The following is a 12,500-nucleotide window of genomic DNA, read 5'->3' on the forward strand; positions in this document are numbered from 1 at the left end:
CCTGAGGCCCTTTTGCCATCCCCTTGTCCCCTCCTCCTGACTTCTCCTGGTGGTCTCCCATCTTATCGCTGAGGGTGCTTTGGTTACAAAGCAGGGTCTCCTCACATGGAGAGGGAATGGGCCTCCCTCTGACCCACACATTTTGCCCTCCCACAACACCATAAGCAACTTGGCCAAGGAGAGAGAGCACAGCAGCAGCAGCCTCGAGCTGGAGGTAAGCGCAGCTGGGCGCCCCCTTGGAGAAGTGGGGCTAGGCTAGGCTGGGCTGCGGGTCCCTGAGCTTGAGAGCTGGGCGCTTGACCTCTGCTGCCCAGAGCTCTGGGCAGCCCGGGCCACTGTCCGGGCCCTCCCCATATGGCCTGAGAGGGACGGTGAGGCTCCTTCAGTGGACTGTGTTCCAGCGCTCGCCCCTGTCCCACCCTCCTCCGCTGGAGACCCTTGGATCTGCCCCAGACCTGCCCAAACCTGCACAGATGCCCCTGACGCAAGCGATGTTGAGCTAGCCATGCCCACTCAGTAGGCCACACCCATGCTAGCCACCTCCCCCCGAGGGCAACTACAATGCTGATGCGGCCCTCAATGAAATTGAGTTTGACATCCCTGCCATAGACATTTAGCTATATACTAAATTACTGTTACTGTGTCTGGAACATATCACAGAGTCAATAAGTGGCGTCACAAGTTCTTTCAGGCATTGAGCAGTTCCAGCATTGTGGGTAAAGAGTAACTCTTGGCCTTTAGTACTACCCTGAATATAATCAGCACACATTGTTGACATCCAACTTACCTTTTTAACCGAAGCAATTTCCATAGCATACACCTGACATGCCTTTTGTCACATCATCCTAGCTTCTGTTATCTACCTCCGCTAATCCTGTTTATATCACATTATCTGCCTATTGATTTTTCCACATCAATTCCTAATTGCTGGTGACCTTTTCTCTTTGAAATCTGTCCAGCACCAGTCAGCCTCTGATCCATGTCCTGTACTTGAATTTGGCCAAAAAAAGCAAATGCAAGTTAATGAGTAAAGTCTTCCAAGTTGAGTTCAACTTCTGGTGACTTTATGGACATATCCCTGCAGTTTTGTTGACAAATAATATAGAATGGTGTCCTCTTGTTTTTTTTCTAAGGTGCTTTTGACTTCGCAGTTTTTAGACTACAGCTCTGGGATTTTCTGATGGTCGCCAATCCAGGCACTTAACAATGTCTGACTCTACTCTCCCTTTTCAAGGCTAGTTAGCCAGAAAGTCACTAAACAAATCACTATTGCACAAGACTTTTGATGAGTTTTGATGAATCTTCCTCTCTTCAGCCAATATGAAGAGTAAAGATTTAACACCCTGCAAATTCTGACATGCTTTGCTGGACAGGAATCTTTGTTTCCAGGTATGAAAATTCCTGCTAGACATATTTGATTCCTAAGCAGTTACAAGATGATTTATTAGAATGTTTGGATCAACACTTTAACTCAGTTAATTTCAAATGGCTATTTAAAAGATTTTGAGAGTTTATGTGTTGAGTATAATTTATCTATAGTATTTGTTTGGCAATATATATAACTGAAACAGGTATTAATCAAACAGTATGGCCCAGATGCCCTAGCAGCCTTTGAAATAGTTTTAAGTTCCTTAAAAGATGCAATGCTTGAAAGACATCAACAACTCAACATTACAAGGGATTAAAAAGTGAAATTAGTCATGTAACTGAATTTGGAAGGATGAATTGGAATAAGCTAATTTTGGAGAATCCAGGTGTTTAGAAACATGAAAAAATGAAATTAATGCATGAAAAAATATTATTTCATATTTATTGAACTTTCAAAGAATGTTTTAAAATGGATTTATTTTAATCCTATAATATATCTCCTGCTTGAGCAGTGGGCTGGACTAGAAGACCTCCAAGGTCCCTTTCAGCTCTATTCTATTCTATTCTATTCTATTCTATTCTATTCTATTCTATTCTATTCTATTCCATTCCATTCCATTCCATTCTTCATTTTATAATTATTACCTGTTTTTTTTCCTGTAGCTCTTTAAAATTTTCACCATTAAAAAGGGTATTGAATTTAAAAAGCCTGAAATGAAATCCAGGTTTTAAGCCTCAGGCCTGACAACTGTTTTTCTGAGGAATGATTTCCAACAGAAGTAAGGATCTCTGTTTATTCTCCTGGATTTCATCAGGTATTGGCATAATAAAACACAATATTATTTTGCTAGATCTCATGATTGGAGACCTGCAGGGCTTCAGTTTGAACATAGAAAGCTAATTCCAGAAAGTTAAAACAGATTCCTATTTCTTTATATCAATCTGCAATAAAGGCTTTCATTTTGTTCTCCAATAGCTCCTGAAATTATTTTGAATTAAGTACTAACCACTGACACCCATTTCTTTTATTTCCAAAGTGAAGAGTAGAAATATAAAAGCAGTTGTAGAAGATTATTAAATGGAAACTGCTAGGTAGAGGTTTCTTTGCTCTAGAGGTGACATTTTTGACAAGAACGAAATTACCCTGACAGATCAAATATAAAATGTTGGAAAAATTGGGTATTCTATATTGAGAAGGTCATATTTCTATGTTTGGCATGGAAACCCCAAGAATTAATGTTCTGCTAACCTCCAAACTGGGTTATCACAGGATGTTAATCTGAAAACTAGCTTATTCAGAAGCGTTTGTTAATTACTGAGTGGGGCCGGACATCTTATCTTGACTCTGCTGAAACAATTATATTGTGCTCCCATCTGTTTCATTACTCCCATTGTTCCTATCATATTATATCTGCAGTTTATTACAAGCCAGTTTTAATGTATAAATTTAAGAAATAAATGTAACATAAAAGAGGTTAATTCATAATAAATATATATTTCCAGCCATTTTGAGATGTGCATGTCTATTTTACAAAACTCCAAAAACAAAAAATAGCTTAAGGTAATGCACAAAATTATATGAAAACCAATACTGTAAAAAAAAAGTTATTTGATAGGAAATTACTATTTACTTTGAATAGCTATTAGGATTCAATTAAATATTAAAGAAGAGATTTAACCAGCAATACTGAATTATTTTTTAAATTTACCATCTGTCCTTATCTCTACACTTTAATTCAGTGTAAATTCTCTGTACAATAAAAAATAAATGTGCCACAAAGTAAAATGCAATGTTGCAAAAATAAAAATAAAAATGAAGGAAGCTTCTTCTCTAGCAGGGAAAGAGTAAAAAACTCTCTTTTAAGAAATCTTTTAGAAGGAATTTGAGCGAAGAAGTTGGAATGAGAAAAACTAAATAGGATAAAGATAAATATCTTATCATAGGAAATGATTACTTACAGCCCATGAAAAATGAGAGGGAGCTGCCAGGACAGCACCCCCTTTTGTTGCCGAACTACAAACAAGACAGGGTACTGATCATCTTCGGAGTCACTCTTCACAGTAACACGGAGGGCGTCCACCTGCATAGAGACAGAGACAGCAGGGATACTTCCATCAGTCAATGCCTACTTTAGCCTATTCTGTTCAGAGTAACCCCGATGGTATTTCCACTTTAATCCTTTTCTGATGGGAGTAAACTAGGATGCGGCCCACAAAGAGAGGATGCAGACTTATGAAGACATTACACATGGTCAGACAGAGATAACATGAAGTCCTAATACATGAGGGCAGGTACAATATTGTTGTAAACTTGGTGGGATGAAACCCGTGATTTGAACATAAAGCTAAAAGGCTATACATTGTTCAAAAGAAACAGAACCAATTAAAAAAGAGGGGGAGGAGTTCCTTTGTATGTAAAAAATTACTACGCCTCTATAGAAATACACAATACTAGGGATAAAAGCCTTCTTAAAGATATTTGGGTGAATATTAGATGAAAAAGAAATGACATTGTTATATGTGTGTATAGTGGTGGGATTCAAATATGTGAACAACCGATTCTGTGTCTGGATGCTGCTTCCGGAAGTCCATTCTAGGCCTGGGCAACAAAAAATAAGCTACCAGTTCTGCCAAAGTGGTGCGAACTGGCTGAATCCCACCACTGGGTATGTACTATAGGCCATTTAACCAAGCAGAGGAAATAGACAAACTTTTTGCTAATCAATTAGCCAAGGTGTGCAGGAAAGGCATGTAGTAGTAACTTCCCTGAAATCAACTGGCAAACAAATTCTGCAGTGAATGGGATATCTAACAGATTTCTGATGTGCCTAGTGGACAACTTTGTCACCCAAATAGTGTAGGAGGGAACTAGAAGATCAGCTACACTGGATTTAATCCTAATAGGGATGAGATGGTTGAAGGAATGGAAATTGTAGGAACCTTGGGGGAAAGTGACCATGTCATATTACAATTCACTATAGTGCACGAAAAAGTGACTGAACAAAGACTACTGTTTTAGACTTTAAGAGAGCTGACTTTAACAAACTAAGAGAAAGATTAGAAAGGATTTCATGGATGGAAATCCTAAAAGGAAAAACAATTCCAGATACCTGGGAAACCCTGAAAAATGAGATAATGAACAGTGAAGGGAAGTAGGCGGTGTTATGTCCTGGGTCGGCAGGCACAGGCTGCAGCGATTGGCCCGGGCAGACCATGTGGATGCCCGGGACAAGAAAGGCTGTTTCCAGCCTTTGCAATGATTGGCCAGCAAGGTATTGTGCTGCCTGGGACAAGAAAGGCTGCTTCCAGCCTTTGCAATGATTGGCCAGCAAGGGGGCCGCACCATTTTAAAACCTGTTCTGTTGGTATTGCAATAAAGGAGACTGTTGGAACTCATTGCTTTGTCTCAATGCCTCTTTTTCTGAAACAGAACAGGTATGGCTAGCTTAAAGGAGAGAAGAATTAGGGGTGACATGATAGCTGTCTTCTGGTACCTGAGGGGCTGTCACAGGGGATAGACTTGTTCTCTAAACCACCAGAAGGCAGGACAAGAAACAATCAGTGGAAACACATTAAAGAGATATCTAATTTGGAACTAATGAGAAATTTCCTGAAAGTGAGAACAATTAATGAATGGAACAGCTTTCCCCTGCAATTGTGAGTGTTCTGTCACTGAAAGTTTTCAAGACAAGATTGGAAGGCCATTTGTTTGGAATGAAGGACTCCTGCCTTGGGGTGGAGGTTGGACTAGAAGACCTCCAAGATCCCTTCTAGCCCCAAGGTTCTATGGTTCTATGTGAGATGGAAGATACTCCCCCAAAGACATAGCTCCTCAGTGAGTACAGGTAGTCCTTGACTTACAACAGTTCGTTTAGTGACCATTCAAAGTTACAATGTCACTGAAAGTGATGTATGACTGTTTTTCACATTTATGACTGTTGTGGCATCCCTATGGTCATGTGATCAGAATTCATATGCTTGGCAACTGATTCATATTTATGATGGTGACAGTGTCCCGGGGTCATGTGATCAGCTTTTGCGAGCTTCTGACATGCAAAGTCAATGGGGAAGTCAGATTCACTTAACAACCATGTTACTAACTTAACAACTGCAGTGATTCACTTAAAACGGTGGCAAGAAAGATTGTAAAATGGGGCAAAACTCACTGAACTATCTCACTAAGCAACTTAAAGTTTGGGCTCAAATATGGTCAAAAGTTGAAGACTACTTGTATAGGCAGCATACCTCACCATAGACATTTTGCTCAAGTGTAGCCTGACACTCAGTGCATCTCCTTCAAAAGAGGAGGGGGTCTCCTTCCAGGAGGCTATCCTTTTCACTGAGGGAGTGGGGCTTAGAGAAGCTGCCATTAGCCCACATATAGTTCACAGCAAATGTTTATGCAAATGCTTTAATGTCACCAGGAGGACATAATACTAAATTGAGACATGGGAATAATGGACACACCATTACCCTGCTTGGTCTGTTCAAATTAAGGATTCACTTGTGTGTAAGGGATGGTAACCATTTTACCAGTAAAGGTATCTTAGCCAGTAAGCATGATGTGATTCATGATTCACTTTAGAATTCCTGTCCTCTGCTCAGAATCAGCTATCTCAGAAAAGAAGTCTAGCATTTAAAAATCCTGTTCTAGAACAATTGCTGTCCATCTCAAATACAGAAGGAAGCAAGAAATGTGATTTCTGCCACTATTTTAAAGGAACAAAGGGAGGTCAGATTCCTTACCACATTTTGGAGTTGTTCGCATTTCTAGAAAACACAGGGTCATAATGGAAGCTTTACTCTCTAATGGTTATTAAATAAGGATACTTTTAAAACTTTTCAAAATCTATGTAAAGAATATAATTTACCTAGAAAGGTTGAATGGCAACACATACAGATAAAATACTTGCTATGTATATGGTTTGGCATTACATTACTTGCAGCCTTAGAAACACCAGAGGTTTTGAAATTGGTGGGGTGGCCTCTGGTGTTTATGGAAACTGAATCAATAACTTTAACAATTTTCAAAAGTAATTTTGAATAACATTCAAGCAATTTGGAATAATCTTATAGGGAATGAAAAATTATTAAATTTGTACATATACATACATTAACTTGTCTATAAGGTTGGCAAGATAAATATTTACATGTTTTGCTTCGTTATTTTTATTTTTTAGTTCAGAGAAGGATTTGTTCTTTTCACATTTCCAGGTAGTTGTATATTTTCTTTGCTGATAAAAAGAGAGTGGGTAATATGGAGATTATTGTAAAGATTGAATGTGCATCAAAATAAGCAAACATAATGTATATTTTGCCCTCTTTCTTATATAGAACTGAGAGGTGGGTATATCAGGAGAAACTATTGAGTGCAAAGGAAATGGGTTATTTTATTTGTTGTTAGTTGTGAAATCGTGTCCGACCCATCGCGACCCCATCGACAATGTTGCTCCAGGCCTTCCTGTCCTCTACCATCTTCTGGAGTCCATTTAAACTCACGCCTACTGCTTCAGTGACTCCATCCAGCCACCTCATTTTCTGTCGTCCCCTTCTTCTATTGCCCTCAATCTTTCCCAGCATTAGGCTCTTCTCCAGTGAATCCTTCCTTCTCATTAGGTGGCCAAAGTACTTGAGTTTCAATTTCAGGATCTGGCCTTCTAAAGAGCAGTCAGGGTTGATCTTCTCTAGGACTGACCGGTTTCATCACCTTGCAGTCCAGGGGACTCGCAGGAGTCTTCTCCAGCACCATAGTTCAAAAGCCTCAATTTTTTTGCACTCAGCCTTTCTTATGGTCCAACTTTCACAGCCATACATTGCAACTGGGAAAACCATGGCCTTCCTTGACTATACGCACTTTTGTTGGCAGGGTGATGTCTCTACTTTTTAGTAAGCTATCTAGATTTTCCATAGCTTTCCTCCCCAGGAGCAAGCGTCTTTTAATTTCTTGGCTGCAGTCCCCATCTGTGGTGATCTTGGAGCCCAGGAAGATAAAATCTGTCACTACCTCCATTTCTTCCCCATCTATTTGCCAGGAATTGAGAGGGCCGGATGTTTTCTTAATGTTGAGTTTCAAGCCAACTTTTGCATTCTCCTTCTTCACCCACATCAAGAGGCTCTAGTTCAGGGCTTTTCAACCAGTGGTATGGGTACCACCTGTGGTACATTGGCACCAGGCAGGTGGTACACCACCATCCTAGAAAAGTAGCGGGGGAAGGGAATGAGCTGAACTAGTGGCAGCACCGCACAAGCCTGAGCGAGAGATGGCTGGAGCTGCAGGATTGCCAGGGCTCAGCGGAAGCGCCAGGATCAGCGCCAGGCTCCAGCTGGAAAACAGCACTGATCCTGGCGCTTCTGATGAGCCCAGAAGAAGCGCCGATCAGCTGGAATATTGCAGCCTCTCCAGGGTCTTGTGATTTACATTCAGATGCTTGGCAACTGATTCATATTTATGACGGTCACAGTGTCCCGGGGTCATGTGAAGTGACCAAAACCTGCTGCAATCACCTAGCAGATGGGGGGGAATAATGAAAATCTCGGACAGGAGGAAGAGCGCCACCGGGCGGGCAGGCAGGTGTCTTGCTCGGCAATGGCTTGGGGGGCACTTTTTTCAGTGCCATTGTAATTTCGAACAGTCACTAAGTTGTAAATCGAGGACCACCTGTACTTTATCACTTTTTTCCTTTTTTGGGGGGGTCATCAAGTTTTTGACACCTTGCTGGGTCACTGGTGGTATTTGGATGTTGCCATATCCTAAAAGTGGTACAATGGGTGAAAAGGTTGAAAAGCCCTGCTCTAGTTCTTCTTCACTTTCTGCCATTAGAGTGGTATCATCTGCATATCTTAGGTTTCTCCCGGCAATCTTAATTACAACTTTTGATTCATCTAGCCCTGCCTTTCTCATGATGTGCTCTGCATATAACTTAAATAGGCAGGGCGACAGAATACAGCCTTGCTGGACTTCTTTCCAAATTTTGAACCAATCAGTGGTTCCGTGTCCAGTTCTCACTGTTGCTTCTTGACCCGCATATAGGTGTCTCAAGAGACAAATAAGATGGTCTGGTACTCCCATCTCTTTAAGAACTTGCCACAATTTGTTGTGATCCACACAATCAAAGGCTTTAGCATAGTCAATGGGTATATGGTAAAATAGAAATAGTCAAGAATGAACAAACTGGACTGAATGCAAAAGTGAGTGATAGGTGCGAAAGAAATAACTTAATATACTTAGAGAATATGAATGAAATAATATATATTTTTTTCATTTGGGCAGTGTTAGACTTCAGGATTTACATATGTTTACAAACATACATATCTGTGTACATGTACAAACAGGTGTGCGCGCGCGCACACACATACACACGCTAATATAAACCCTGAAGTCTAACACTACCCAAATAAAAGAAATACATTTAGATGATTTAGTCACATACAGAGAATGAATGAGCATCTCTTTAATCTATTAACACCTTTTCTTTTATTGCACATTGCTTATTCTCCCCCCCCCCAAAAAAAACAGTGTGATGGATGTAATAATAACCTCTAATTACCAATATGGGGTTAACTGTTATGTAATTCCATGATAACATGCGCTCTGACATTATCTCAAGGAAGCAATGGAAGCATTTGGCATGACTCAGAAAGAACAGGGAAATCTGAAGTTTGTTTAAATGGGAGTTTTATTTGCAGAAATATTCACATAAAAAAACAAGTTCAGAAAAATAGCTAGCTCCCAGGAAAGTGCCAAAACGGGAGAGGGGCTTGAAAGCGATAATAAATGAATAACCCGACCAGTTTTCAATTCAGAATCCGTGGGCCTTGCCCCTCGCCTACCTTCCCCGTCATCTAAGCCCTGCCGCAGGCCTTCAGCATTTGTCCCCCGAAGGTCTCCTCCTGCCTCGCAACGGGAACTCGCCACCCGGCCCTCCCCAGCTCTCCCTCTCCCCCGAATCCCCCCCCCCCGCCCCACTCCGAGCTGCGCCGCCTTCGAGGGCTCTCGCCGCGAGCTCGGCCAGGGCGCAGCTCTCGCGCACCTGCCCCGGATCACCTGCCCGGGCTGCGGGAGACCAGGCGAGGGCATCCTTACCTGGCCCACCTTACTGGTGTAGTTGAAGGAGTAGAGCCGCTCCGTGCTTCGGTTGACCATCCCGTTGAAGACGTGGTCGAACGGAGCGGCATGTTCTGCGGCGACCGGGCGAAAGCTACTCGGCGGCGCCCGGGGCGGCTGCGGCAACTGTTTCTGAGCTCCGGCCACGGCCAGGAGGAGCCCGGCCAGCCCTGCCCAGCCGCTCATCTCCGCCGAAAGGAGACCGACCGAGGCGAGTTTGGCGAGCCCGGGGCCTGGCGCCCTCTGTTTATTCGCTGCCTCGCTGCCTTTCAGCCGCGGCCGGCCGCTCGCCGCGCCCGGGGCTTCCCACGCCCTTCCTGGCCACCTGGCTCATTTCAGAGGGCCCTCCGTATTGGATCGAGGCGTGGCCAGTGGATCTTCTAGTCTGGCTGGCGAAGCGAGGTCGGGCTTCTCCGGACGCTGGAATGATAACGCCGAGCTCCCTGGACGCAACTTGGGAAAAAAGACGGGGCCCCCGAGGGCGCCGATCTCGGGGTTCGACAGCTGTGCATCCAGCCCGGGACAGCACGTGCGGAGGAGTCCTCGACCCGTCTAGAAAGGAAGGAAGAGAGCCGGCCAGGTGAAGCGCTGCCCACCTTCCTGCCTTCCCTGGCGGAACGCGGGGGATGCACCGGTCGAACTACAGTGCCCAGGAAGTGAGCTGCTTCTGCCGCCGCTGCCGCCGCTTCGTGCACTGCTTCCCTGTTGCCGGCGTCCCTCAGCCCCCGAATGGGTGGCTCTAGCGCGGGAGCGGAACTCGCCCTTCACCCGGACCTCTCCGCCCCCGCCGTGCCCGAGGTTTGCCATCTTCGGTTGGGCAGAAAAATAATAATAATAATAAAAAGACAAATCCCGTGCCTTTTTCACAGAGAAGCTCCCAAGTGCGTTAGTTCAATCATGCCAGTGTAGGCAATACTCCTGCTTCTTTGCCTTTCGTAAGCAGTGCTTTCGATAGGGTTCGTTTTTAACAGCAAAATTTATACCTGTATTTACCCCACTTTTGCTTCCAGGTAAGCAGGTAATAATTGCGGAATTCAGCACTGTAAAGTTCTGAGGGTGGTAGTGATTTGAGATGTTGGTCTAGGGAGAGCCATGTTTGAGCCCTGAGCGAACCATGTAAATTTTATTTTTTATTTATATTTATATTTCATATTTCTTTACCACCCATCTCCCTGGGTCTCTGCTGTAAGATGTTGGGCCAGACCATTCTACCTCAGAAGGTTGTAGATGAGACAATGCTAGGTGTGCCTCTGTCAGCTCCTAGAGCAAAGACAGAATATAAATTGTATCGACAACAATAATAATAGAGGGGACTGGGAGAATAGATTCTAGCCCACCCTCAGTAATGGAAAATCTCTGGGTGACTTTGATCTGGTTAGTGTCTGAGTTTGTTCACTATAGTTATTTGTAATTTACTCCAATCTTCTGAGTTTTCTCAACACACTGCTAGCGTTACATAAGTTTGGGTTACATAATATTGTAGGCTCCAATATGGTTGCAGTGCAGTTTCTAGTTCAGTGTTTCTTGTGAACACGGCCATCTCTCCCTATGTCACGGTTGTTAGGGGGCTGATGAAATAGGAGGAGGAGAACATATGCACATGTGGGTGTGGATTTGGGGACAAAAATCAATAAAATGAGTCAGGTGGTAGAGGCTACCTTATGGGAGGCAGAGCAAGATCCTCCAAAGCAAAGCTACCTAAATACCATTTGTTATCTCTAACCCCCCTTCTGAAAAGCTTTAAGAACAAAGAACAGATGCAAGTACTATAAAGAATTTGGGCCAATTACCACCCCTGCATGCTTACTCAGGAACAAAAAAGGGGGGGGGGAAGACTGTGAAGAGACATAATTGTTATTTTCAGGTATCTGAAGGTTGTTATTCAGAAGACGGAAGAACTGTTGAGTTTTGTTTCAGAAGACAAGAAACAACCGGTCTAAATTATGAAGAAACTGATTTTGCCTCGGCATCAAGAAAAATTTCCTAATAGAGCAGTTCAGCCATGGAATAGACTCCTTGGAAGCTGGTGGACTTTCTGACACTGAAAGGGTAGTTAGCAATTTGGCAATGATGGTGTAATACAGGATGTTTTGTACTGGACCAGGATCAGACCAGATATAAGCCTAAGGTCCCTTCCAGCCTATTTATTCAATTAGGTGCTTCCTAAGGCAGTCTCTTTCTCTAAATCTGGTCTAAACCCCAGTAGGAATAATTTTAATTAATCAGTTTGCCTCCTTATGCTACCAGCATTATGATTTTACTTTTCAAAAGGACATTAGGAAATGGTCACTAGATATTTTGTTTGGCGGAGTAGGAATCTTCTTTCAAAGAATTATTTATGGACTGCACTATCCAAGAGATCCTTTGATGTTCGAGGCAGGACAACAGTATCATACCTTGCATTCAACTGAGCTGGTGGATCGTTCAAAACTCAGAAGGCAGCAGAAACAGAGAAAAGGCAAAAGTAGCCACAAAGCAGCTTTGCCTTCCTAACTGCTGTTCCCTTATTGGTTGCCTGGGGGTCGCTTATGGTCTGTGGCCTACTCGTGGGAGCAGCTGCCACTGTGCTGCCCATCCCTGGCTTGGGGGCAGAAAGCAGACGCCTGGCTCCATAAGGGAAAGGAGATGTCACATCACCCACACTGCCAGCTGCTATACACAAACATTACCATTGCTGAGGAAATGGGTGAATAATGACTTTGGCAAAGTCACGGCTGTGTCTTTTACTGCCTGATCATGGATAAAGCTTCCTTTTCTCTCCTTCCAATAATAACCATGTGATTAACCCTAACAAGTTGAGTTCAGTATATTGTATTCTACGACAGGGCTTTTCAACCTTTTCACCCATTGTACCACTTTTAGGATACGGCAACATCCGAGTACCACCAGTCACCTAGCAAGGTGTCGAAAACCTGATGACCCCCCCCAAAAAAGGAAAAAAGTGATAAATTAAAGGTAGTCCTCGACTTACAATAGTTCGCTTAGTGATTCTTCGAAGTTACAATGGCACTGAGAAAGGTGCCCCCCA

General features: G+C 43.1%; 1 protein-coding gene across 4 annotated transcripts in view; it reads right to left on the bottom strand.

Moving 5' to 3' along the window:
* SIDT1 (SID1 transmembrane family member 1) overlaps nt 1–10,290 on the bottom strand; it is a 107,058-nt gene extending 96,768 nt beyond the window's left edge. The window contains exons 1-2 of one of the 4 annotated variants that reach the window (XM_039366628.1): nt 9,452–10,290; nt 3,328–3,449 (exon numbers count right to left, since the gene is read on the bottom strand). In XM_039366628.1, the coding sequence (XP_039222562.1) occupies nt 3,328–3,449; nt 9,452–9,658 (329 nt within the window). In that variant the 5' untranslated portion in view covers nt 9,659–10,290. The remainder of the gene's footprint in view (nt 1–3,327; nt 3,450–9,451) is intronic. The other 3 variants (XM_039366629.1, XM_039366630.1, XM_039366631.1) reach the window with 3 other exon arrangements.
* Nucleotides 10,291–12,500: the final 2,210 nt, after the last annotated feature.

The sequence above is a fragment of the Crotalus tigris genome, unplaced genomic scaffold, assembly GCF_016545835.1.
Source record: "Crotalus tigris isolate CLP2741 ecotype Arizona unplaced genomic scaffold, ASM1654583v1 scf7180000020347.5012614909:4044961, whole genome shotgun sequence".
NCBI lineage: Eukaryota > Metazoa > Chordata > Lepidosauria > Squamata > Viperidae > Crotalus > Crotalus tigris.